Consider the following 26,749-nt stretch of genomic DNA (forward strand, 5'->3'; position numbering starts at 1 on the left):
TTTCTTTTTTACATTGTTTTATTAAGAAAATAAGTATAAAAATATAAATATAAAACAATATGACTCAGCATTCAAACAGCATGAATTCAGTGTATGACAGTTTTCTACAACATACACTTTCCATTACATGTTACACCTATATGATGAAATGAATTCACAGTTTGACAAATAAACTGCACCAACCATTCACATGAACATTGCTTGTCAAACAGATATAGCAAATAGTATATAGGATGTCCATCGTTAAAAACATTTTGTACATGTACAGTATTTAATGGAGCTGGCTCGAAAAGCCATTCGTCTCCATCCCTATCCCACCCAAACCCAGTCCGGTACCATTAAACATTGATAGTATACAATACTACTATCGCTCATGTCAATTACAAAACACATTGTCCACATCATTGTTCACAAAAAATCCTAAAATTCAAAGGCATCTTTACTGATTATGACCAAAAACAGTAAAACTTTGAGATTTATACTGTATCTCCATTAAGAGAAAATTCTGCACAGTTCAAGTCTTAATTTTCATTTTAGCATCCACATGTGGATAGCAGTGATTTTTGTTTAAGTGTGTGTGTGTGTGTGTGTGTGTGTGTGTGTGTGTGTGTGTGTCTGTTTATTTTTGTGCCTGCACACACATTTATGAGAATCAAATAGACAACTAGTTAACTAGCAAGCTAGCTAGCAAACTAGACAAACAGATAGATAGCTTGATAGGCAGACAGACAGTCAACTAGCTGGCTAGCTAACTGACTAGACAAATAGCTGGCTAGCCAGATAGCTAGATAAACAGACAGAGAAGCATGAACTTGGAAAAGAGAGACTATCTTTGTCTAAGTTTCTCTGCCAGGGCTCTTCCCTATGTACATCTCTGCCAACTTTTTGAATTGTGGTCCCCAGTTGCTGAGGTAATCATATTCCTGGTCCCCCTCAGTGGCAGCGGACTCCAGAGAACTGAGGGATTCTGCCAGTGACCCAGTGCCCTCATAAGCATACGTGGCCAGGGAGTCATAAGGGGGTGCTGTTGGATCTGAATCATTCTCCTGAAGCCTCCCATTAATGAAGTCCCTGACATCCGTGTTATCCTTTATAGGTGATGTCCTCCGAAAGGGAAACAGCATTTCGGGTATGATGTCCCTGCGTAGCTTGTTAGTATCCATCACCTCTGGGTTGCGCAGCGTGCCAATATCAAAGGCCTGAGTGTCCTCCTCTCCACCCCCTTCATCGTTGTAGCTGACAACGTTGTCTCTGACATCCTCTTTGGAGATGATCAGAGGCTCCTTCTTCCTCTGTCTCCTCAGGGCAGCAAACAGCACCACAATCACTACACAAGAATCAGCGGGAAATGCAGAGAGAGAAAGCACAGCATAAGATGTCTGCCTCCGAACATGTGTCATGCATTAAAGAGTACAGGAGAGCAGAGGCACATAGGGGAAACACATTTGCTACCAGTGACAAATCCTCAACACTGCCTCGGGCATTCACCTCCTATTATTGAAGATTCAGTGAAAAAGCTTTTTATTTCTTTCCCCCTTGAATGTTACATTCACTGTACAAAATGCACGGTGGTTAGAGGACCCTTTTTCATTCTCTAACATGCACCCTCATCTTTTTTTTTTCTCCCCAGTAATAAAAGAGAATATGAGATTGCAGAGTGAGCATGTTTTCAGTGAGTGACAGTTTTGGAAGAAATGTATTATTTTAAATTAACCTGCTATTCATCAGATAAAAAGATAACACAGATAGCATAGTTTTCTACTTGCATCCCACTTGGACGTTAATTTTAATGCCTTCAGGCTATATTGTTGAGTAGTGTACTTTAGGAACATTTGTGATTGACCAGCGTCATTTTTTAAGGAGATGCAGCAAGATATGGACCAGCTATGACGAACTGTTCCAGCTCAGTGCCTGTCTTTTGGAGTCAAGCAGAGGTGAATGAGACAGTCTGTCAGGGAGCTTCAACCGCGAAAAGCGTTGGATAATGAGCAGATGTCATGATATTTTGCTCAAGAGGAGAGTGCAGAGTTTAACCTTCAGCACACTAAATTTGTGCAATGCGGTCTCCCCACCACCTGACAGAATTTAAAATTTGGAATTAAAGCAGACAGACAGAAGAAAATCTGGTGGCTTGTATTAGAAATTTAGTCACTCGAGGAACACACCAAACACCAAAGCAATATTTTGACAGAAGGAAGGAGGAAAAGGGTCAAATTCATCTCATGAAAAAGGTTAGGGACAGAGGAGTAAACACATACACATTCATGAGGACAGATCTGTACTTGTCTTTTATTTTGCCCTCAGCAGTTTGCAAGGAATCCTAAGCCTTAAGTGCTTCTATCAAGTATTATGCTGACAGAGGAGGTAAGGTTCAGTGATGGTTGAAACCCATTACTTATTGGACATGCACTTAAAAAAATACTCCTACATGTTTTTTAAAAATTTCCTTGGTAGAACTGCTACTGCTGTTCCCTGACTGCGGATCACAAGGACTTCTGAAAGAAATGCTTTATTATTTTAGGAAGGAGCATACAACCTTACCTCCCAGAGAAATACCGACTGTTTAGTTAAGTGGTTTTATGTCTTAATGAAGGGTGCCTAGAAGCACCATTGTACTCCTTTTTGAGACAAAAGTAATTATGTTTGATTGTTAACGTTTTAAAAGGACTCCAGAAAGACCCCGTGTTGCACTTTGCTACCAGTTATGTAATTTAAGATATTTAAAGATTTTCTCAGGATCCTTGATTCTATTTGTTATCCATACCAAATTTAATAGTCTGTTCAAATGTCTAAAATTGCATAACTCCTTGTTTTCTCAATAAGCTACTTTGTACCCTCAATTCTCCTTAGGGAGAACATTGCAGTGGGTATTGTTGGTGTTAGTGTTTTTATCTCATTTAGTAACACTAGTTTAAGACATAACTAAGTTTCCATGACAACTGTAACCACCTGGTTTAAGTGCTGATGTGTGGCATCCTTGTACTGGCCATATTTGTTTGCATGGAACATGGTCACTGGTATTACAAAGGCAGGTTTCTATTTTAAACCGTTTTTGTATAAGCCATCTTCACTATGGTTTGCAAGCTTTTTATGCTGTGAAGTAGACTGAGGCACTTCACTCTGTTATTGTTAAAACAATCTGTAATGTTTGACTGTGAAATACTTAAATCAGCTATTCTTTAATGCAGGATTTAATCATTGTTTTAACATATTAAGATGCTAAGCTGCTGCTAGTCAAAGTGGAGTCCCTAGATAGAGTAGCATCTTTTCAGGAAAATAATTCAGTCCAATCTTTTAATCGATCCCCTGTTTATAATGGCAGACCTTGTGATAGAAGAGAGATTCGGTTTTTCGACTCCATGCGGCCACTTAACAGCATGTACTTGAGCAAACAAGTCACTCTGGTCCATCTACAACTAATTATAAAACTCTAAGCATATATAAGTAGATATTTCTAAGCATAAATGACAATAAACAATACAAAACCTAACAAAGACTTTTTACTTCTTTCATTAGACTCACAAAAAGCAGAGAGAACCCCCCCCCCTCAAAAAAAAAAACAAAAACAAAAAAAAACAAACAGATTTCCTAGGCACCTTTAGGCAACTGCTGTTGTGATTTGGCGCTATATAAATAAAACTGAACTGAACTCATGAGTGGACTTACTGAGAAGGATGACGACACAGAGCAGTATGGCCACTAGAGCTCCAGTTGTGAGACCATCTGAGAAGGGCAAGACCTCAGGGTTACACGACTGCATGTTTCCACGGCTGTCACAGGCACACACGCGCACGATCAGTGTGCTGGTGCTGCTCTGAATGGGGTAGTCGTTGTCAGAGATCACTACAGGCAAGAGGTACATGCTCATCTCACGGCGGCTGAAACCTCCCCTCCGTGTCAGGATATTGGCAGTGTTATCTGTGGAAACATTCAGACCTTGTCAATGACAAGTAATTTTACGACTAGGTAGGTTTCTTACATGAAACAATAGCTTTCTTTTAATTTCTGTAAATAATAAAAGGAGCATTCAAAGAGAGGTTTCACTAGTAGATAAAACCAACATGACCTCTTTCGTTTTGTTTATAGGCTTGTATTATATACAAGCAAATTCCAGCTTATTAGGTAATTATAGACATCTTCATTCAAAGGCACAGTAACCTGGTCCAAGTATTAAGTTGTTTGTTTGTTGAAATTGTGAATATTTGTCCTTGTTATGAGTCTGTTATGTCACATTATCTTATAGTATACATGCCATTATTTAAAGTCATAGACTAAATGGAGAAAACTGAAAAAACATGTAAAGTTTTCGGACCTGTTACTGCGTGGCTACTGAACAACCATTGCATATCTTGAGCATTTCCACTTTCTTGAAAAGCAAATATTTTCTATTGTAGGGCAGAGAAAATTCAAAACTGTTTGTAACACAGTGCAGTCCAATATATCTGACTGTGAAGGTTGGCATTTCCACTGTGTTTATTGTGCAGTGAAAGATAATTAGCAATCAACTAGAGCTCTTCAAGAAAGAGTACACAAATTACAACATCAGAAAAAAACCCTGTAATCGCACAAGGCTTTTGATTTTGAATCATATAAGTGAGGATGTATTCATGAATATTTCTAAGATTAAAAAAAGAGAAAAAAGAGAAGAATATTTTACCTTCCCTGTCATCAATGGTAAAATTGGGATTGGTGGGACTTATACTAAACACAAACTTGTGTCCCACGAGAGGTTCATCTGTGTCAACAGCACTTATTGTCTGAATCAACTGTAAAAAACAGAACAAAAGGTTAGGGCAACGCATTAGAAAGCATATGAATATATGCAATTAATATCGTAAAACACTGGAATAACTTTTAAGACATTTGTCAGTTTCAGGATTTGGGATATTTAATGAAACACAAATATGAATTATGAAGTAGTGTGGATGAGAATTGGTCCATTCACATGGCAACAACTCAAACAATTTAGACATTTAGACAGGGTCGAGACGACCTACTGAAGTTCAGTATCAGAATAGAGAAGAAAGGTGATTTAAGTGAATTTCAACATGGCATGGTTGTTGGTGATACATGGCCTGGTCTGAGTATTTCAGAAGCTGTTGATGTACTGGGATTTTCCTGTATAACCTAGAGTTCACATAGGATTTTCAAAAAAACGGAAACTATCCAGTGAGCTGCAGTTCTTTGAGAGAAAATACCTTGTTCATACCAGAGGTCAGAGGACAATGGCCGGACTGCTTTGAGCTCATAGGAAGGCAACAGTAACTCAAACCAAACCAAGGTATGCAGAAGAGCATCTCTGAATGTACAGCAGCAGAAAACTATACCAGGAACCACTTCCATCAGTTACAATTAGCAAACCGAGGCTACATGAACCTTATGAACCTTCCAGATCCCTCAGGTCATCTGGATCCGGTCTTTTATCAGTTCCCAGAGTCAGAACCAGACACGGAGAAGCTGCATTCAGCTTTTATGCTCCTTATATTTGGAACAAACTCCCAGAAAGCCTCAGATCAGCTGAAACACTCAGTTTATTTAAATCCAGGTTGAAGACTCACTTATTCTCAGCTGCATTTAAATAAAGCACCAATTCCACACTTAAGCTTAAATTTCACAACTTACATTTTAACTACTGATTTTATCTACTGTTCTGATTTTTTCTGTTTTGATTTTATATACTGTTTTGTTTGTTTGTTTGTTAATTAGTTAGTTTGTTTGTTTGCTTGTTTTAATCAATTTTAAATCATGCTTTTTATTTGTTTTTGTTTCTAATGTCTCTGTAAAGCACTTTGAATCACCTTGCTGTTGAATTGTGCTATACAAATAAACTTGCCTTGCCTACATGCATGGTCTCAACTAAATTTAGACAATTACAATATTGGAAAAAGGTTTCCTGGTCTGATGAGTCTTGATTTCTGCTGCAAAATTTGGATACCAGGGTCAGAATTTGATGTAAACAGCATTAAATTTCCATGTCAGGTGCTTCCAGCAGGATAATACACTATCCCAAATAAATAAAGTAGTTCTAAAGCAGGGTTCCAACAGGATCCCAAGCCAATACAAGCAGCGTGTCCCTAATGAAGTGGCCTGTGTGTATTGCAATATTGCAGAATTAGATATCCCTTTGGTAACCACCATGGTGCCACTGTGATAGTCAGAAATGACCTTTTACATGATGTTCTATGTTAGACTGTGTTCATTCTCTATGCTCTGCATTCTTTGCTTTACATCACATGAACAATGGATATACATTAATATTCCTCTTACTATATTAACAGCTGTTCAAAAGATTTAAATGTAATTGTGTCATGAAAATTGTGTCTGGGAACACAGTCGCAAGTATTTTCTGTTGTGTGAATACTTATGCAATATATACAGCTGACGAATTTGACCCTGTGCTTCAGTGCTATTTATATATATCCTTATTTTGCCCGTGAAACCATGATAATGACGGAAACCACTGATACCTGTCCTGCCTTGACATTCTCACAGACAAATGTGTCGTAGGACATGGCAAACTCGGGGGCGTTGTCATTGACATCCAACACCTTGATGAACACTGGCACTCGAGTTGTCTGACGTGGATTATCTAAAATGATTACATAAAATAATTTCAGTTATTTACGGCACAGATGAAAAAATATTATTATTATTGTCTGTGAAGGTTCTCAGTCATCCAGGTCATCGTAGTCAAAGGAGCTTGCAAAGAAAAGCGTCTGAACTTAAAGAAGTCCAGACGCTTTTCTTTGCAAGCTCCTTTGACTATTATTATTATTATAAATTGGATATCAAAAACAACAATTACTTATTTCTGTAGCCACCACAGAAATGTTGTGCCATTTGGATGTTTCTCGGTCCAGTGCTTTCAGTGTTGTGATGGTCCCATTCACAGAATCAATGTTGAACAGCCTCTCCAGATCTGTGTGTCGATCAATGGAGTATCTGCAAGAAATACTGTAGTTATTCATACCAGTGAGATAGAAGTGCTCATGTTAACTCTACAACAGATTAGTGTTGTTGTTGTTGTAAAATGAAGACCAGTTAAAAGTCATTCTGCTTGCACGGGGCTGTCTTTGTGAGAAAAAACACACTAACGTCCTTATCTACTTAAAATTGTGTTTTACAAAGTGCATTAATTCCTGCAAAAGAAACTGCTTTCCAGGCTCCCCATTGTCAAAAGATGATACATCTTTCTGTGAGCCTGCTCATTTGTCATAGTCACCTTTCATACACAAGTGAAACTGGAATATGCAACACAATACGCCATGTGGCATTGGCCAAGAGCAGCATATCTCTGTGTCAGAGATGGGCAGGCGCCATATGTGTGGAACGGCGGCGCTGAGCTGTGTGAATCGATACAGCAAATTAGGCTCTTTCACTTTGACTTTGTGCAGTGCCACAGAGGGCTTACATAATTCCGGGAAATAAACAGTCTGTATTCACTTCACAATGCTGCCGCCATCTTCCACTGGGAAATCACCAGGAGGGACCCATGAATAATATTCTCCCCCCCCTTCTACACTGACACATGGCTTGGCTGATGGATTAGATTTAACTAAGTGGGCACATTTTAATCCTCACTCTATAAAACTGATAAGAGGAGACTTTGTATTTCGTCCATGTGTTGCTTGTTTTTGCATTGATTTTATTCTGGTATAATTAAAGCTGGGACAATGAGTTTTGAAACAATCAAATTACTACAATAAAGCATTACACCCAATTGGCTGGTTTGGAAATCTTTGCTTAACAGGCCATTGATTGTTTTGCAAGTTTACAAAATTGCGAGTACCTAATTCCAGATGAAAGGGAATTTGTTGTTATAGGCTAGGAAAGCTATTTGGCATTTTACTCAAAGAGTCTGGCACAGTGTAAGGCCTCAGCACTTCTGAGCCCTGTAGCATACTTGACTGGCTTGTTGTCAGCATCTGGGTCCCTGGCTGATACCACACCAACGAAGCTGCCAGCAGCCGTGTCCTCGTGCACCTCGATGATGTAAGGGTTCCTGGTGAAAATTGGGGGCTCGTCCACATCCTCTACCGTTACCTTGACCGTGGCGTAGTCTTTGAATTGCAAACCATGGATGAACCTTGCATCCAAGTAGGTATTTTTCACCTCCACTCTGAACTCGTAGTCCCTCTTAGTTTCATAATCCAGTGGCTAGAGATGAAAGCACATCAGAAGTCAAGCTGTAGACGTTTCCATTTAAAAAGAAAGGGGAAAAAAAAAACTATCTGCCTCCAGGATTTTGATGTGCAATTCATTGCTTTTCATTTGTCTGCCTCTTTCTTAATCATATTCCAAATTCTAGGTTACAAATCCAAATAAGGAATACTGATCTGGGGATCTTTTGAGAGAATTTCTAGCACAAGAGTTTTTATATTATTCATTTTACTACCTTAGGGTGATTTTACATTTCAGTTCACAAATAGGCTGTCATATTCTTCTTGCTTTAAAACTGCTAACTAATATCTAATCTGAAACTATGCTGTCCTGACTTACTGTTTGAAGTTAAATGATCTTTATTTTAGTTGGATGTGAGATATTTTACATATTTTATGTCAAATTAAAATCAAAACCATACTTTTGGGCTATATTTCAAACTTTTTCCCAAATAGAATAGAATAGAATAGAATTCAACTTTATTGTCATTGCACATGCACAGGTACAGGGCAACGAAATGCAGTTTGCATCCATCCAGAAGTGCTTTAGTGATATAGATATATTACAATATATATTAGCAATAGGGATGCAATGATACCAAATTTTTCAAACCGATATGATACCAATACTTGGATCTGAGTACTTGCCGATACAGAGTACAAAAACCGATACTTCTACCACACACACACACACACACACACACACACACACACACACACACACACACACACACACAAATGCAATGAATTGGAAGACAGGTTTTATTATATTCTCTGCCGATAATAAATAATATCTTAATAAAAATGACCACAAAAAAATTTCAAGTGAAAAATAAACACTTCTGTTAAATTATTAGAGTCTCCACATTGTAATTTAACAGAATATCACTGAACTATTGGCACTCTCTCTAGGGGATGTCCCCCTAATGGCCAATCTAAAAAACTACAACAAAAATGACAAGCCACCCTCTGATTTATGAAATAAGCTAGTATCGGTTCATGGTATCGGTTAACTTTTACGAGTATGAGTACACGCACATTTTACAGTATCGGCCCCGATTAGGGATGCACTGATACCGATACTGGTATCGGTGCATCCCTAATTAGCAATAATATAGATATGTAAGTATATTACAGAAATGGGTCTATTATGGTATGTTATAATGTACACGGTATAAAGTATGTTATGAATATTCTATAACTATAAGTATGTACAGGCTGTAGTGAGTACAAGCTATGAACAGGATATAAATATGAAATAAAAAAAACTATACAGAAATCTGAGATATACAGTTATACAGAAATGTGAACTATGCAAGTTATAAACAGTTGTAGGATTAAAAATTATCATATGTACAGAATGATTATTTACACAAATCTGGAATATTCAAACAAATTAGAAAATGTGAAATAATTTAGCTACTTTTTTTGTCTGATGTTACAGCTGTGACATTAGCTGGTTACTTGAACAGTGACTGTGTAAGACACATATAAAATATTATTAGAAATAGAGAGAAACAGAAGATGAAATAGAATTGAGGTACCTTTTTTATTATGATGACTCCCTCCTGTGTGATTTGGTCAGTGATAATATTAAAAATGTCATGACCGCCAACTATGGTGTACTCCATCTCAGCATTACGGCCCACATCTGGATCATCAGCCTTAATTCGCCCAATAGCGGCTCCAATCACTGTGGACTCGACAGCAGTCACACGAAAGGAATCTAAACATGACATTAAATGGGAAAATCTTTGGTTGCGTGCTTGCTTCATTAATCCATGATCATTTTTATTGTACATAGATTCATGCGCAAAACTCTTAAAATGCTTTGAAAACAATAAAGTACAAGAGGAAGGCCTCTTACGATTCGCAAAGCGAGGCGGACTGTCGTTTACATCAGAGAGAGTGATGCTGACTGTAGTGGTTCCTGAAAGCCCTCCCATCTGCCCAGCCATGTCTTTAGCCTGGATCACAACCTGGTAATTTTCCTTGACTTCTCTGTCCATACCAGGCAGAGCTGTCTTTATCGTGCCTGGGAATAAGAAAAAAGAAAAAGTTAAAGATACATTTTATTTTGAGAAATTCTTTCCTCTCTTACTGTAAATGCGATGAGATTCTTATCAATTCTGTCTCTGTCGCAACCATGTCTGCTAGAAAATTACATTTATATGCCTCTGATTTAGTTTGCCAATTAAGTTTTCAAGGGAAATCTAATTGCTGCCTGGATTATGTTTCTTGGCAATGTTTTTTAGTGCCAGAAGTGCTACATTTGTATACCAGATGCACGATGCAGTACTGTTCTGTCTTTTCTTTTCTTTTTTACGATTACACAATATAAGCATTTTGTTTAAATTCCTTAATAAATGTAATTTTAGTTTGGTTTTACTTTTAACCTTCAAATCTTTTAAATTACTAGAACTAAATTCTGTGACAACCTCTGTAACATTGTTGAGAACAATACCTTTCAGGGTCAGCTTACGATTGGAAATAGGGAATTTTAACCTGCTTTGTGAATACAGAGCCCAGTTGTTATGATCGAACTTTTACAAATCATTTTCTTCTTAAATTATAAGGTAATCACTCTGTAAATAAGACAGTGTGCAGTTGTTTGTTGCTTTAACAGGGCTCGGTTGCATCAATCTCTGTTTCCATCTGACACTGAGTGAATGCTTAGAGATGAAATTGACATTGATCGTCCCATCTAGCTCTGTTTGGTACGACAGCCTATCAGCCCACTTCCCAAAATGTCAGGCATTACTTATATCCAATTTTAGAAATGCTGTACGTAAATAATGGGACTAATGGATTTGAAAGGGTTTGTCTTTTTAATATTTTATGACTCACAGACAAAATGTTTGTTTTCTTCCGTGATATATGCAAGATGAAAGATTACATGGCTACAAGTATCGCAGTGTTCTTGTAAATATTAAACTCTTACTTTCCTGACAGAAAACGTGAACATGAACACTTTTTTCAGCCAAACACAAACAACACAATTGGAAATTTCAGCTGAAATTGGTGGAAAAAATCAATCTTGCACTTATTTGGATTAATAACCCTGAGAATCAGATGAATCCCCCTTCTTCCTATTTAATTCTCACACACACTGCAACACATTAGAAGCTGCTTCTAAGAGATCCTGCTGCGTTTGGCTTACCATTTTCAGAATCCACAGAGAAGTAGGGCTGTCCCTGTAGAATGCTATACACAAGCTTGGCACTGTTCCCATATGTTTGATCATCAGCATCAGTGGCAGTTACAGTGACAACAGATGTACCTGCGAAACAAACATCAAAAGTCAATTTTAATTGATTCTGTTACTGCGCTTATTAAAACAAGACACGATCAAGTAACTGAGTCAACTTTTGAAATTTAGTTCCATGTGTATAGAGAAAGTTTTCTCGAAATCTGACGCTCATTTCCAGAAAGCCAGTTGCTCAAAGTGACCATTATCAACGCTATCAGTGCCCTGATATTGTTCGTATATATTCGACGACCGGGCCTCTGAACATAATCAATTTTCTCCAAAAAAAAGCAAGCGTGCCGAGATAGGCGAGTGACTAAACAGTGAATCAAAATTGATAACCTACACTTTCAGACTGCGATTAGATCTCATCTGGATCCACAGTCAAAATTATTACTTTGATTAAACCCAGGTAATGGGTCTAATTTAAATATCAGTGAGACTAAAAAATGATGGTTCGTCAAGCCTTAAGGAAAGAATACTCTCTCTGTCTCATAAATCAAACCTGGTATGAAAAGATGTAGTAATAACATACACATTTAGTTTTTCAATTCATGCCATGCAGCTCTGACTAATGACACGCCAGCCTGTAGCCATTTTGCACACCAATTACTGTCATAAAATATTTTGTGAAAAGCTGAAACTATAATAATAATAATAATGATCCCCCCAAAAATGGAAAAGGTTTTCCCCCCTTTCTGTTAACAGCCCAAAGTGTGGCGAGATAAAGGTACAACTGACATGCTTTTATGCTCGTCTAGGTACAATTACCACTCAACTAAATCATTTTTATTTATGTATTTTTGATGCGACTGAAAGAGTGTTTGCAATTACTAATTACCACCAGGACACATACACTGGGGACCCTAAAGATGCGTCTAAAAAAAGTTCAAATGAATCCATACTTAAGCTTCGAAAGAACTCAGTTCCTCTCAGATATGCTGTCACTGAAATCACTTCCATATTAAGTCCTGTATAATCCACCCAAGCGTTTCAGTAGTGCTACATTGCAAATACTGTCCTTGGCATTCAGGAGACCTCTGCCGTGTCCTGTTTGGGTCTAACGGTCTCCGTGCATACTAATGAACCCTCGAACATCTGTCCCACTTAGTCCCAGCACTGATAGTATAAAAGGAGGCTGCTGGGTTTTTTTTATAGCTGGGTGACTTGGCTAACCAGTGTGTTCAGACTGAACATATAAGGATGTTTATTAGTCCAGAGATGGGTAGCGGTGACACTGAGCCATCCTTTGCCAGGCTTTGAAGCTAGGACGTCTAAGAAAAATGCATTATGAATTCCAAATGGAATATAATTTTTTGTCATATAGGCAATTGGGTTTTGATTTCCCCTTGATTGTTCCCGTGTATTAATTTGTGGTTGCATAATTGAGGATTGATTTCAAGTTGCATGCATTACTTTCGTAAGCTTTGTTTATATTCATGCCAACTGGCTTATTTATATTACTTGAATGGAATGAAGTGGAGTGCAATGAAGCAAATCCTTAATTGGAAAGACTGTGACAATCTAAACTTTTAATATTTCTACCGCCTATTAAAAATGGCAAATGGCATTACTTGTTATGAATGCCCAATGAGCCTGACCGTGCGAATAACAATCGCAAAACAGCAAATAACTGCGAAAAAAGTGAACACAGCGTCACATTAAACCAAACCAGCTGACTGATGAATAGTGGCTTGCTTTTTGTGCATTGCCTGAAAATTGTTTTGCCATATTCTATTAACATTATAATGGCATCAATTCTCAGATACATAAATGTGGACTAATGGTTTTCCTTATAGATTTAGAAGCTAAATATGATCTTTAGTTAATTGTTTAGTCCAATGGGGATGCGATTTTTCAGAGCACAAATGGCCAGTTTTATATTGTAGCGATCCAGCCAATTAACAGTTATTGATTTCATTTTGTCGATTAATCAGTGTTAAAATTAAACGAACCATAACTTACCCACTTCAGACATTTCAGGCACACTGGCAAAGTAGATTTCCTTTGCAAACTTTGGGGCATTGTCATTGATGTCATGAATTTTGATATTAAATTCAGTGTCGGGCTCCAGCTCCGCATTGGTGTTTCTGTCCAGAACCTTTGCGTTCAGCGTGTACATGGCTTTTTCTTCTCTGTCCAGCCTCTTTGTGGCGTGAATATCCCCAGACTTCTCATCAATCAGGAACAAGGTGCCTGCCCCGTCTCCAGTCAGGACGTACTTCACGTTGCCATCGCCCTTGTCCATGTTAGAGTGCAGCTGAAAATCAGAGAGATCCATATTAAAAATTGAAACGAATCTTAAGACAGACCTGTACAAATTGTGTTATGTTGTATGGGTGTGTAATTGGAGGAATTGCACACTCTTCCGTCATGGACTTCAGGCTGACAAGAAAGCTTCAGATTTCAGTAAGACGCATTGATTTTGTGTAACCAGTGGCTATAAAGTACAAAGCTATTTAAAATTTAATTCTATTACTTTTGAACACTTCTCCATACAATAACAACAGTGCTTCTCAATTGCTAACATCAAATGTAGTTGCTGTTGTTAGTTTTCAAGCCTTTGGAAATGATCTAGAGAACTTTGCTTCTACATTTCTCACTAATGAGATTTTCTTTAACTTTAAACAAGAAAAAAAACCACTGCATGCACTACTGGTAGGAGGGAAATGCTTTTTTTTTTGTGCATTGCCCTCGTCTTTCTCAAGTTGGCAAGTTTTTCCTCTTTTGCCAATTTTGACTTTTGTTCCTTTGTGAAATAATTGTGTAAACCCACCAAGGAATCTGGTTCAGTCTTTGAAAATGGTGCCTTTGCACCCAGAGCATCAAGTGTGACGCACTCCATTACTCCAGATCAAATTAGTCGTGGATTTTTCTTCCAGATTGTGCCTTTGAAAAATGATGAGAACCTGACCCACAGCAACAATTGCTAAAATTAGTCACCTCTGACCTATCCATCACCTTGAAGCATCTCCTAAGTGTCACAGACGAGTAATGGTGGCGTACTGTGACAGACACTTGATTCAAGCTCATTACTGTACTGGATCTGTCAGCAGATATATTTAGAGCACTATCTCATGGGTTCACATTTTAAATGACAAGTAGTTAGGGACACAGAATGTACGTCGGTAACTTATTAATATTAATATCTGCATGCTGTGAAGAAACTAATTATTTTTTCCTGCAGTTGGAAGAATAATGTCAACAGTACAACTCCGGATGGAAATCAGAAATGTATTACCAGAGTGGTAGCTATTCTCAGGTAGAATTAAAAAATAAATAAATAAGGATGCATGTGAAAACAAGATGCTGTCAAGTTTAGATGAACAATAGACACAGCATTTGGCACTGTGTGGGGAAATATTTTCAAGCAGATGAACTCTATTATCCAAAGGCTATTAAAGAGAAATATCAGTCAGCTATATTTGCGTTCAGAGACAGTCTGTTTATTGTTGGTGAATGTGAGCCGTAGGCCAGTGAACCAAGGATTTAAGATGTGTTATGGATGTGAAAGCTGCTACTGCTATTGACTATGAATGACAGTGTAATTTTAGCAGCCAGGAGACTGTTTGTGTGAATTTTTGCATTCAAATAGGCTTCATATCTGGGCTATGCGCAATTGCACTCTTCAAAAAAAACAATCTATATTTCCACAGTCACCTTATCGTTAAAAATAATTTTTCATATATTAGTATATAGATTATAGGAGGGTTAGCTCACTATACATCACTGGAATCCTGTGCAACATAAGAAGAACATATTTCATTACTGATATTCAAAACTGTGACTCCTCACATACTCTTGTGTGCTAACACTGTGATAATTAGGCCAGCGCAATTTCAGACCATGTCACACCACAGCAATTGCATTTTTTTTCATCTTTTCATGATATTCTCACTTTTTTTTTTTCATCTGATTATTACCATATTTTTCAGGCTTGTTTGTTAATCCAGTTAAAAGAAAGCTGAGAAGCAAAAACAACAAACAATGAGCCATCAAAGGAGCCTAAACCTGTGCAGCCAAGCTGTCTCAAAGATAATAGGAATTTTACAGTCTTTGCAGAGCCCTGTATTTTACATATTTCCCTTAGTCTAAATTGAACCCCCACCCATCCAAGCCCTTTCCCTGTGCATTTGTGCCAATTATTGGATGTCGACATAACGTTCCCTTCATAGTCATGGGTAAAAGAAACATTTTCTCCCCATGGCCATATAGATTTCTGACTTAGTGGAACTGCAAATAAGGAGGGATTCTGCACAAGTAAGCAATGTTAGGAAAAGATACCACAGCATCTAAAAATAATAGTGTTTCTGTTCTCCTGTTGTCAGCAAGGCAATGAGCCAGGAACATGGGATTTTAGGATTGTATTTCTTTTGGGATGTCCCATAGAAACTGCACTCAGTACTGTAATGCACTTTAATCATATATATATATATATATATAAAATGTTGGGAGAGGCATGAGGGGTGTTTTTTCTTGAAGCAGCTAGTGCTAGACTTTGTATCTAACATCTAGCGTAAATCTAGTACAGCTATAAAAAAAAGAAAAACTTCCATTGACACTCTCGAGAAAGTGTGGCACAAAGTGTTTTTCACACAGCCCTTACAAAATCTAATGTTTGCACTGCCACACTATATTTGCAGAGATTTAGTGGCTCTCCTTTCAAGGCCTTGCAGCACAAACACAGCGTTTTCAAGGCCTTACAGCAGAAGCACAGAAGAGAGCCTTGATGAGTTAAATCGCCTTGCACAAACACTGAGGAATTGTCAGTAAAGCAGCAAAATCATTGGCAATTCTTGTCAGGTCTCTGGTAAGCATTGCTTGGTGCTGCAAAGAGGAGATAGCAAAATAGAGTGTAGAACGGTTACAGAATAATCACTCGTCCTCCTCTCCCCCCCGTCTCTTAAGACATAGGCAGGAATTCTTTACTATTAGAGCCATGTACTATAATGTGCAATATGTTGGTTAGAGGTACAGCTTACAGTATCTCTGTTGCGCTTTGTGTTTTTTGTAACGCACACAGGTTCGGCAAAATTCATGCAGAGGAGTGTTAAGCAAGGCCTCGCAAAAAGCCAAGGATACCTATTGTCAAAATATTAACACCACAAAGTGAGCTACCTTGAAAGTTTTAATTTAGGCAGCACATTTTGTCTACAAGGCACAAAAACAATGCAGTGTACCGAGCATTTAATAGGATTTAGTTCACTTCAGACACACCACTCATATGCTGCACAATCCAAAGTTTGCGCTTGTATTGCTCAGCATTGCAAGCGTTCACACTTCACAGACCTGCTTAAGAAGTAGGGCACCACAGCTGCAGACAGTGAGTGCTCACACTCATTAATGCCCCCATGAAAGTCAGTTAAAATGAGATTTGGTGGATTTACACTTGGATTCTACACACTCGCGCTACATAGAATATATAAAAAACATAAAATACACTCTGCTTTTTAGCAATTTGACAACTGCTGCCAAATCTGGCTGAAAATACGACTTTAATAATGAAGTTATTTGTCTCCATCATCCTGTGAGGTATCTGACTGCACTATTCATTATGTAAGCCTCAAAGCTGCGCGTCTTTTGAAGTCCTGATAAGCAATATCATCTGCATTTATTATAGTGCATTTGCAGCCGTGCACTGCTTCCTTTTCAGTTGAGAAGTGAGGCATACGAGTGTGAGACCGTTCTTTACATCACATTTGATTGCCATCACCAAGAAATCAACCTCAAGTGAGAGTTAGTGAGTGTGTGTGGGCTGATTGGAGAGCTTTGATTGAATGTGAAATAAACATGTTCTGCTACAGTGCGCTACAAAGGCCATTAAGTGATCTTTATGTGAAAGACCATCGAGGCTTTGGTGGCTTTGTGCTGGGTACTGGAGTGATTTTTACATTTTCTTTCTTCCCTTCATACCTGTCTGTCTGTCCTTCTTTGTCTTTTTTTTACTTCTACCTTGAACATTGATCCGGCTTTTTGTGATTGATCTTTGTTTTTCTGTTTATCTGTCTTTGTCTGGCTCTTTCTGAAGGTCCCACATTTTTTTTGTATTAGTCTCGTAAGGTTATAATCTATATATCTAATTATTTCTTTCATTCTTTCTTTCTCCTCATCTTTTGTGATTTTTCATATTTTGTTTTACAGTCTTGTGTTAAAACTAAATCTTTCATTATTTTTCTTTTTTTTTGATATTGCTCTTTTTTTGTTCGTCATTCATTCTTATCATTCTTTTTTATTTTATCAGGCTATCACCATCAGTTTTACTTGTCAGTCTTTTTTTTTTATTGTAAATCATATAGTCTTTCCGTTTTTTCCTATCAGTTTTTTGTCCTATATTAAATATTTTATATAGGTCAGTCTTTTGGGCCATTTTTTGTATAGTCTTACAGTTCTCCTTTCAGTTTTTATTGTCAGTCTCTGGTTACAGTCGTATAATAAGAGTATATTTCATATAGACCTTTCCATCTTTGGCATTGTTTCTGTTATTTAGCTTCCATGTGATCTTGTTTGTTTTTCATTCAGTTTCTTGCGACAGTCAGAGGGTCTTAAGTTATTTTGAGCTTTCATATTTTATATTTGCCATTCTTGGGTTTTTCTTTCCTGTCCATCTTTTGAACAGTCAGAGTTACTCTCTCAGTTTTCTATATCAGTCTTTTGTATATCTTTCTATATAATCTTTGGCATTGGTCCTGCTTTTTTGTACTGACTTGGCCCCAGAGGGTTCTTGGTATGTTTGCTCAATAAATGAGAAAAATTAGTGATTAAATTGGGGCACTGATTAATTTAGTCATAGACAACTAATTGATTGATCTTTTAACTTGTTCACTCTTAAACTCTCCTTAAACTTGGTTCAGGCTATGTGCCGTCATCTTAACTTATCCTTTGTCTGTTTACCAGTCTCTGTTACCATCACAGTTTTTTCCCTGTTGTTAAACTGATGGAATTAGTGATTTGTATCAGCTTCCTCTGTAAAGCAGAATGGCAGCGTGTGCTTGCCCTATTTCCCCCCTCCAGTAATTTATTATAGTCTCATGTTTTTCTGACAGTTTAATAGTGAATGATATTGGACACAGGAGGAGTGCGGAGCCTTGTGAATGTGATTGCTGTCATGCCACAGAAGTTGGGTGCCAGAAAGCATCAAAGAGTCGAGAAAAAGCCACATCACACCAGTCACCGACATATCACTGGATGGCCCCATTTATAGTTAGCGTTTCCTCTGCTGCTTCATCACATAATACAACAAGGTGAATTTCAGTGGCCTTCTTGATTGATATGTTTTCTTCTTCCTCCCTCTCTTCTGTTTTTATTTTTACTGTTCCTTTCTCTTCACCACATCAGAATGATGGTTTCAGCAAAAGAAGTTGTCATATCCCCCGTACTCAACCTTGCACAAGACACTTGTTTACTCCAGAGAATGAGGTGTGTGATGAAAGCCAGCCTCCTCTTAGAAAATTGGCTGTCGACAGTCACCTCATTTCCCTCCCTTGAGTTGATAACTGCAACGCTCCCCATCGCACCTGTCTTTATGGTGCTAGCACGGGTGAGCTGACAAAGAACTGTCTGAAGTAGGTGGGTGGAGAAGAGTAGCGTTGTCCCAAAACTTTCTGGGGCGATTCTTAGGAGAGTGCATGTCTTGCAGGAGCCGAGTCTCATGTTTTTGTTTGGCTTGGATTTGCTATGGTCTTGACCTGATATTGATATTAAATTTGCACTTGTTCTATGTGCTGGTGATTTACAAGCTGCATAAACTCATGAGTTTTGAAGTGCTCCTTAGTTTCATGGTGAACGCATGTACAAACGCCATAGTTTGACTCCAGTAGGTGCCACTGTCTATTTATTTTTATTTCTGTTTTTCTTGTATTATGTATCACCCATCACTGTGTCCTTGTACATCCAAGCCTATTTCAACAATATAACCATTCCTGCCTCCTCAAAGTTGAAGGTAGGAATGGTCATATTGTTGAAAAAGGCTGGTCCACAGGCTGTTTCAGCTTCTTTTGTGAGATTATGATCTCACAAAAATTATTATAAAGCCAGAAATGGTTGTTTTTGGTATTAATGATAAAATGGGATGTTATTGTTATATTAATGCTGTCCGCCACATTAAAAAAAAATCTGTACTTTTATTTTAGCTGTAATAGTATGTTTTCACTGCACAGGGTAATCAAGAAAACCATGGAAAAAGTGAGGTTGTGTACACTTGTTACTGTCTGATAGCTCCAGTACCTGTGCCTGTAACAGCCAGGTTCCTGGCAGCCCATTCATCTTCAGCCAATTACATCAAACACTACTTCGACAAGCTAAAACTCCTATAATTAGCCTACAGACAATGTGTTTGAACGTTTTACCTTGCCGACATATTGATGGTCGTTTCCTGTATATTCCTCGAGCAGAAAGAATTGATTCCACATCCATCCACGTTTGGACCGCTGAAGAATCTTACCATCACTCTCTGGCATCCCAAACAGATTCCCAATATTCCCAGGCGCAAAAGGAAGGGCAATAGTGGGCCACAGGATAGAGAGCATGAGGAGCAGCAGAACTTGATTGGTTATCATGGTATCCAGTCAGCTGGGAAATGTCCTGAATGACTTCCGAATTATGGTGATAAGCTTCTGAGAGGATCAGCACTGGAAGGTGGTGTCATCAGAACAGACATTGTATTCCTTTCTTTGATCTCCTTTAGATCCCTGTGAAAAGAGGAAACTGTATTCAAGAAAAAGACCATGACACCTATCTATCGCTTTGACAGTATACAATTAAAACACTCAAATAGCATGTGCACTTGTGAAAACAGCAGCTTTGTACTCTGTGTACAGTGGCTTTTCCTTCATATTTCCTGCAGATTTTGCTATACAAGGCCAAGAGCTGCACTAGTTATTCACCTTAAAAGCTTCAAAGCCATGATTTAATTTTGAGGCTTGTCTAAGAGCCGTAAGCTTAAGAATAAATTAATATAGTGTCATCATAAAAAAGTGTATATGTTTTTCTAGTAAAATTGAACTTATCTAATGATAAAAATAGAGATGAAGCTAACGTGGTGGAACTGATTTGACAAACTTCCAAGTAAATGATAAATGAAAGGCATGAAGTACAAAGAATTTCAAGACAATAAACATAATAAATGTATCGCCAGATGACTTCGGTAATCTAAGTGCATAACCAATGGAGTGGATGTCAAGATCAAATTCAATTTAGTGAATCATGCTTCTTGTTTTGTATCAAAATGATCTTTGACTTTGACATATTCATTATGTGATAGGGTTTAATGACATTCCTTTTTTTTCTTAGAAGCAGTTATTCATGTACATTTTTACTAGTCTACATCGTAGCAACATTCCCCAGAGACCAGAAGCATTTAGAAATATGTCATTCAATCGTGACGGCCAGAAAAGCAAACAAACAAACAAACAAACAAAAAAAAGTGGCTTGTACTTTAGAAAACTACATAAACTTTAATGGTGGGACTACAACACCAGTGATGTATGAGTGGTCAAGCAGTGGTCGTCTTGACTTCGGTCACTTTTTCACTACAGTGGAAACACACTAAGCCTGCAATGATTAGCCTGCAGGGAAACTTTGCTAGGTCCTGTTAATTTTGCAATGGGCTACTCCACATCCTTTATTACCAACACTGGCATCCTATCGAAATCATCTTCCTGTAATCAGCCGGAGCAAATTTGTATTTTTTTTTTAGATGCAGATAATTTAAGTTTAGTAAATATGGTAGAATTCACAATCAGACATATCTCTTCCACACCCTGCATCTTAAAGGATTGTGGTGCTCTTTACTAATTATAACTTGTATTACTGATGATATGCAAACACTGATGAGATGCTTCAAAGACGGTGAGCATGTTTAAACAGCTTAATACAGGCACCTCTGGGAGAAGTATGCTTCTGACATGAGCAAAATATATTACCCCAACATCCTCTGTAGGTTTTTTTTAATGTTCTGCTTCACAGTTGTTCACTTACATTTTACAGCTACAGAACAGACTTCCACTAACATATGTAAAAATGGATCGTCTTGCTAAAGGGAAGTCTGTCTTTTTCATCTCATCCATCCAGTTCACCCTCCTTTACCCACTTCCTCTCGATTTTTAGCTCTACTTAATTTTTGCATCCTTTACTGATGGCTAATTTCATAGATTTTTATTCCCTGAAGATGTTTTGATGCACTCCAAAAGGAGAAAATCCATATAGACATACACAGAATTTATTTATTTATCCCCAGGTATCTGTCAGGCTTTGTGCCTGTGAAAAGGTATTTTGTGTTATTGGCAGTCTTCTTCCAATACTTCACTAAAGGCTGTGTCCCCACTGACTGGTCCTGATAGGTAATTTGGGTGTCCATGCATAATTGATGGTCTTTTGTAAGTTAATCCTAATAAATCTTACCTCTCTTCCTAAAAGAACCCATTTAGCAGGGTCCCTTTATAAAGGTTAAGGTACGAGAGTTACCCCAGCAAGCACTCGCTGTTTAAAAGCCCATGCGAGTCGATGCCTCTGCTTTTGTTCAGAGAATTTGAAAAGGGACTGTGAAGTAAGTCACATGAACAAAGGATCTATTAATGTCAGGGAACAAATTAGTATTATGTTTCTAATGATGATAGCGAAATGGCAAATTTAAGCACACGCAGTACTGTGAATAGAAAATCAAAACATGTAGCTGATGGATCTTAATTTGAAACATCTTATTTATTCTCAGTGACTCGGGGAGTTTAAATGAATTAAATCTGTTACATCAACAGTAATTCTTCAATAACTGATCAAAGTTTTTTTTTTAATGTATACGATATATGGATGAGGTAGAGGAGAAAGCTATTAAAACGATGTAATAACTCCAACACAAATTTCATTGACATGGTAGGACTGACCCAAAGCTTTTAAGAAACTATAAAGATGTTGAACAACAGGCAGCATATATGAATGAAATCCAGCGTTCTGAAAGTACAGAGACTTTAATTTTGTCCAAGTATTGCCGCGGTGACGGAGATGAAATGTAGATATCGTTGTAAATTGCTGATGTGCTACATTTTTTATGTTAGTTTCTTGCTCATAATGTGACATTAGTGTGACACGTGCATTGCCGAAATCAGGAAACGCCGCCTTGCAATTAATCTAGTCTGATGCTTGTGATTGCATTTTCTAATTATCATCCCAGCCTGTCCTTGAGTTTTAATAGCATTCTGGATATTAATCTTTGATGTGGTGTGCCTATTAAGCATTAGGCCAGTGTTTCTTTTCAGAATTCTTCCAAACACTCCATTAAAGGATGAGTGAGCATGCTGAATGTACGCCAGATCCTATATACGCAAACTAAATTATCTCAGCTTATTCAACCTATTAAATCGTGGAGTTTATTAAGAAAAAGTTGTTTATGATTAGATTAACTTGTAGGCAGCTTATATGGCTTGGCATTAAGGCACGCAGATGTGAAGGGACAGCATTACTTTTAAGTGTTGTCTAGGGTTGTTATTCTTAATCTTGGCTAAGACACAGTCTGGCAGTTGCTCTGCTCTGCTCCGTTTCTGTAATCTGCAAATTATACATTCTTGTTTTGCTGAATAAGAATATCTTTGATCAGATATAAACTAGCTGTTCATCAGGATATGCTTCCTAGAAAAGCGCAGGCTTGCACATTAGTCTGTGTAAAATTTTATGCCCCCGAAATTGAACATGCAGGCTTGCCCATGAAGCCCAAACCGAGCACGCTAACCGTGCACTTTTATTCTCTGACGCTAGTGAGACAATAATTATAGATGCAATATGCAGCAGAGGTCTGGCTAGTAAACCTCTTTAAGAGTTCTCTGCATAATAAACTGATAATCCTCCGTACATGGGAGAATATTGCTGCAAACTTTGGCACTTGAATATGACTGTGGTTACTATTTACTGCAAATGTCTGCAGTGAATAGACTTGCCATGTTTTAATAAGTATATAAGGGATTTAGCTGTTTAGTGAAGCTATAGGACACAAAAAGGAGTTGGAAACCGCCCTACTTAACCAAAAATTCATTTTGGATGACATTGATTTATCAAATGAAAATAGTCCCCCAAAGTTACACAATACATTTGATTATCCATGAATAGATGCATTGTTACATAAGGGTAGGACAACATAATAAAGACTCAGCTACACAAAACCTCCTACCTCCTACACAAATATTGACCCACTTTGAAACCACAGACTTTTAGACCCCATCGAAATTCTAGTCTTATGTTGAACAATCAAGGAATTCTGCGCGTGAATATATTTTAAAAGTGCCGTGAATAAACACAGGCAGAGGTGGAGTAATTGGAAAAAGAGACGACTAAGATGGAGAGAGGGCACAGGAAGGCGGCAAGGTCATCGAACTGGTGTCATGATTAGTCTTGGTAATCTTTTGTACTTACACTGTTTGTCCAAGGGCATGATCTATAGCAAGCAAATGCTGTATTTTTTGCAGTGACAAATGCTAACCATATATGCGAGGTTGGTGCTAGAAACTAGTGTTATGTGATTGGCAGTTTGAGTGGCTCCAGTGATTGCTTGCCGGTATTGACAGAGCAGCACGGACAGAGTATAAATCTAGCATGAGGGGCGTTGATGCACCAAGCTGCTGCACCTGCGCAAACTTCCACTTGGTGGAGCCCTAGACCTTCCCAAGTCGGCCTCTGCCGGCTGCAGTCTTTGGCAAACCTCAGCAAGCTTTACTCATGTTTTGAAATCCTCAAAGCAATTTTGTGATACAGTGCACACTTCCGTGTTGAAAAGCTAGTCTAAGGGGGTTGTGGATGCAGGGGCGTTATTCTTGAAAAGGGTGCGTTGACAATGAAAAGGTGACAAAAAGAGATTAAAAGAGCAAAAAGATGTTTATGCTGAGATGCATCTAGGAGAGTGTATACATTTTAACTAGGTAGGAATGAAAGTCTGACCAAGTAGTTTTCGACAGAGACCGGAAAGAAATTAAAAATACTAGAATTTAATTCAGGCGCAAAGCGAGCTTATTACAGTTCCCATTTTGTTGTGAAAACGCACTCACTTCCCACTCTTGCTTCTCTGTTTGAACATATGTAGTGTTTTTCAAATATGTATTCATGTCTGATTCTTTAAAGCCAGCTTTGCAAATGCTCATGAGAGCCTCTTCGCCTCTGTGGGAGAATGGATTTCCACCTCTTTTCATTCTAATGCTGAAAGGTCGCTCCATATCTGACAATAATTCAGGGACCGTGTTAGTGGCTAATTTGCACTAAACAATAATGGTGTTACACGGGCATCCTGGCGCACACGACTAAACCCTCATATATCACTTTGGTGACTGTGAAGCCGTCTGCGTGTGAGGCAGCACACAGAGGGAGTAGGCTGCTGCTGTTGCTGCTAGAAAGGCTGAAAAAGAGAGTCAGGGTTGGATTAAGTTTGTGCTGTGGAGGACATGCACATATACGTACACTGTGACACTGTTGGCTGCTCTTGTTGCGGTGCTCGAACACCATCATAAACACCTTCATGCATTTTTAGAGATATGAATGGTACAGTGCCTCTCCATCAAATCTGCCCACAGCACATCACAAGTGTGAGCCGCACTCACTGGCTTTCAGCAGACAGACAAATACATCTCCACACACACACATAGAGTCATATATACAGCAGAAGTGCACTTAGGTGAATGCATAGGCTATACTCATGCATATAAGCTATGCAGGCAACCATGGGTGCACAGTATGGAGAACATCACACTAAGAATAAGTGACAAAGTTTGGATATCAGACTACTGAGTATTTTACATAGTCATAGTATCTTACAGGTACATATTATCTCCTGTGTGACAGGTGTCATGGGCTGAATATTTTACAATGTCAAAAATATAATGAATTTTAAAAAAGCTAAAGCTTTTTATTTATTTATTTATTTATTTTTAAAAAGAAAGCACCCTAATTGATCCTTAAGTTTCATTTGTAAAAAGGCAAAAAAAAATGGAATCTACTTGGATATCACGATGTGAAGTTTCCTTGATTTTCAAGTATTCCTTGTACATTCAAGAAAATTAAAAAAAATAATCAATTTTTTTAAGGTATACCAAAAAAAATACAGCTAATTCGATTCAGCTGTTTTCTAGCTCTTTGAAGTTCCAACACTTCTTTTCCTGAGATATCCACACTGCTGCATTAGTCTGGCTTTGTCACAGTGCAAGGAGCAGATCATCCCCTGGAGTCTGAGAGCAGACAAAATATAAATATACCCTTAAACATTAATCAGAAAAAGCCCTTACCTTTGATTCTCACAGCTTAGCATCCATCTGTGTCACTGAGTGCACGGTACTGTGTTCCTACTCCTTAGCAGTGCTTAGCGGTGGAGACTCTGACTCCTCACGGCAGTGCTTACATTCCAAGACTGACAACAGCACAGCTGGTGCGAATGTGTATGGGAGTGTGTGTGAGTGTGTGTGCGTGGAAAAGAGAGAGAGTCTCCTGCTTACTTCCCTCCCTCGCTCTGTGCTTGGCTCTTTCTCTCTTCCCTCCCTCGCTCCATTTCTCCTCCCCGCTCTCTGGCTTCTCTCCCCTTTCCTCCTCTACACTTTCTTTCTATCATCTCTTCTTGCTCTGTCTGTGTCTCTCTTTCTCTCCCTCCCTTCCCTTCTTTCCTCCCCCTCCCCTCCCCTCTCTCTCTCCCTCTATCCCCTCCTCTCTCTTTCTCTAGCCGTGCATCACTTCTGGCGGTGGATGTCACCGAGGCTGAAGCTGAGGCGACTCTTCCCCTGATTGGCTGCCATTCACAAGTTAGCGATAAAGAAAAAAGGGAGAGAGAAAAACGAGACAAAAAAGCATGGGGGGGAGGGGAGGTGGTGGTGGGGGGGAGAAAATACTGCCCTTACATCCCAGTGAGCATCAGTTGACTGTGGAATAGAGAAACAGGGGAGGTTAGAGGCTGAAGAAGAGGGTGGACTCTGGGAAGGCATACAGTTTTTTTCCTCCTCTTTTCTTACTGTGGATGCATCCACAAAGCTGTGCGTAAGGGGCGGCACTGAAAGTGACTGCTCCGACGGATCGACTGTATGATGTTTGATGTCTAAAGCAATCGGCCCCATCTAATCTTCTTTCAATGACGGCGGAATGAAGGAGAAAAAGGCCATAACTTGTAAATCAGCCACGCAGCGAGGGAGGCTGGGGATGGGGGGGTGCATTTGTGCCCTGTTCATCTTCTTCTTCATCTCTCATCCCACTGACTTGGCCGGCAGTATGTGGCAGGTGCACCGGCAATCCAAGCGCTCTGTCATCTCTTCTCATTACATGCCCCGTGTTGGATGCATATCAATATATCTCAATACAGTATGTGCTATTGAGGGTGATATAGCATTTTAAT

The 26,749-nt window shown here is 38.5% G+C and overlaps 1 protein-coding gene across 1 annotated transcript; it reads right to left on the bottom strand.

Moving 5' to 3' along the window:
- On the bottom strand, positions 1–26,060 carry LOC146511690 (cadherin-10-like). The gene is made up of 12 exons (XM_085173034.1): positions 25,659–26,060; positions 19,752–20,093; positions 13,372–13,666; positions 11,320–11,439; positions 10,027–10,194; positions 9,704–9,885; positions 7,904–8,157; positions 6,806–6,942; positions 6,468–6,589; positions 4,658–4,766; positions 3,667–3,918; positions 1–1,327 (listed from the first exon to the last, which is right to left on the bottom strand). The coding sequence occupies exons 2-12, from the start codon at positions 19,959–19,961 to the stop codon at positions 837–839; spliced, it is 2,340 nt and encodes a 779-aa protein (XP_085029160.1). The 5' UTR covers positions 19,962–20,093; positions 25,659–26,060; the 3' UTR covers positions 1–836.
- Positions 26,061–26,749: the final 689 nt, after the last annotated feature.

Source organism: Neolamprologus multifasciatus, chromosome 9, assembly GCF_963576455.1.
Source record: "Neolamprologus multifasciatus chromosome 9, fNeoMul1.2, whole genome shotgun sequence".
NCBI lineage: Eukaryota > Metazoa > Chordata > Actinopteri > Cichliformes > Cichlidae > Neolamprologus > Neolamprologus multifasciatus.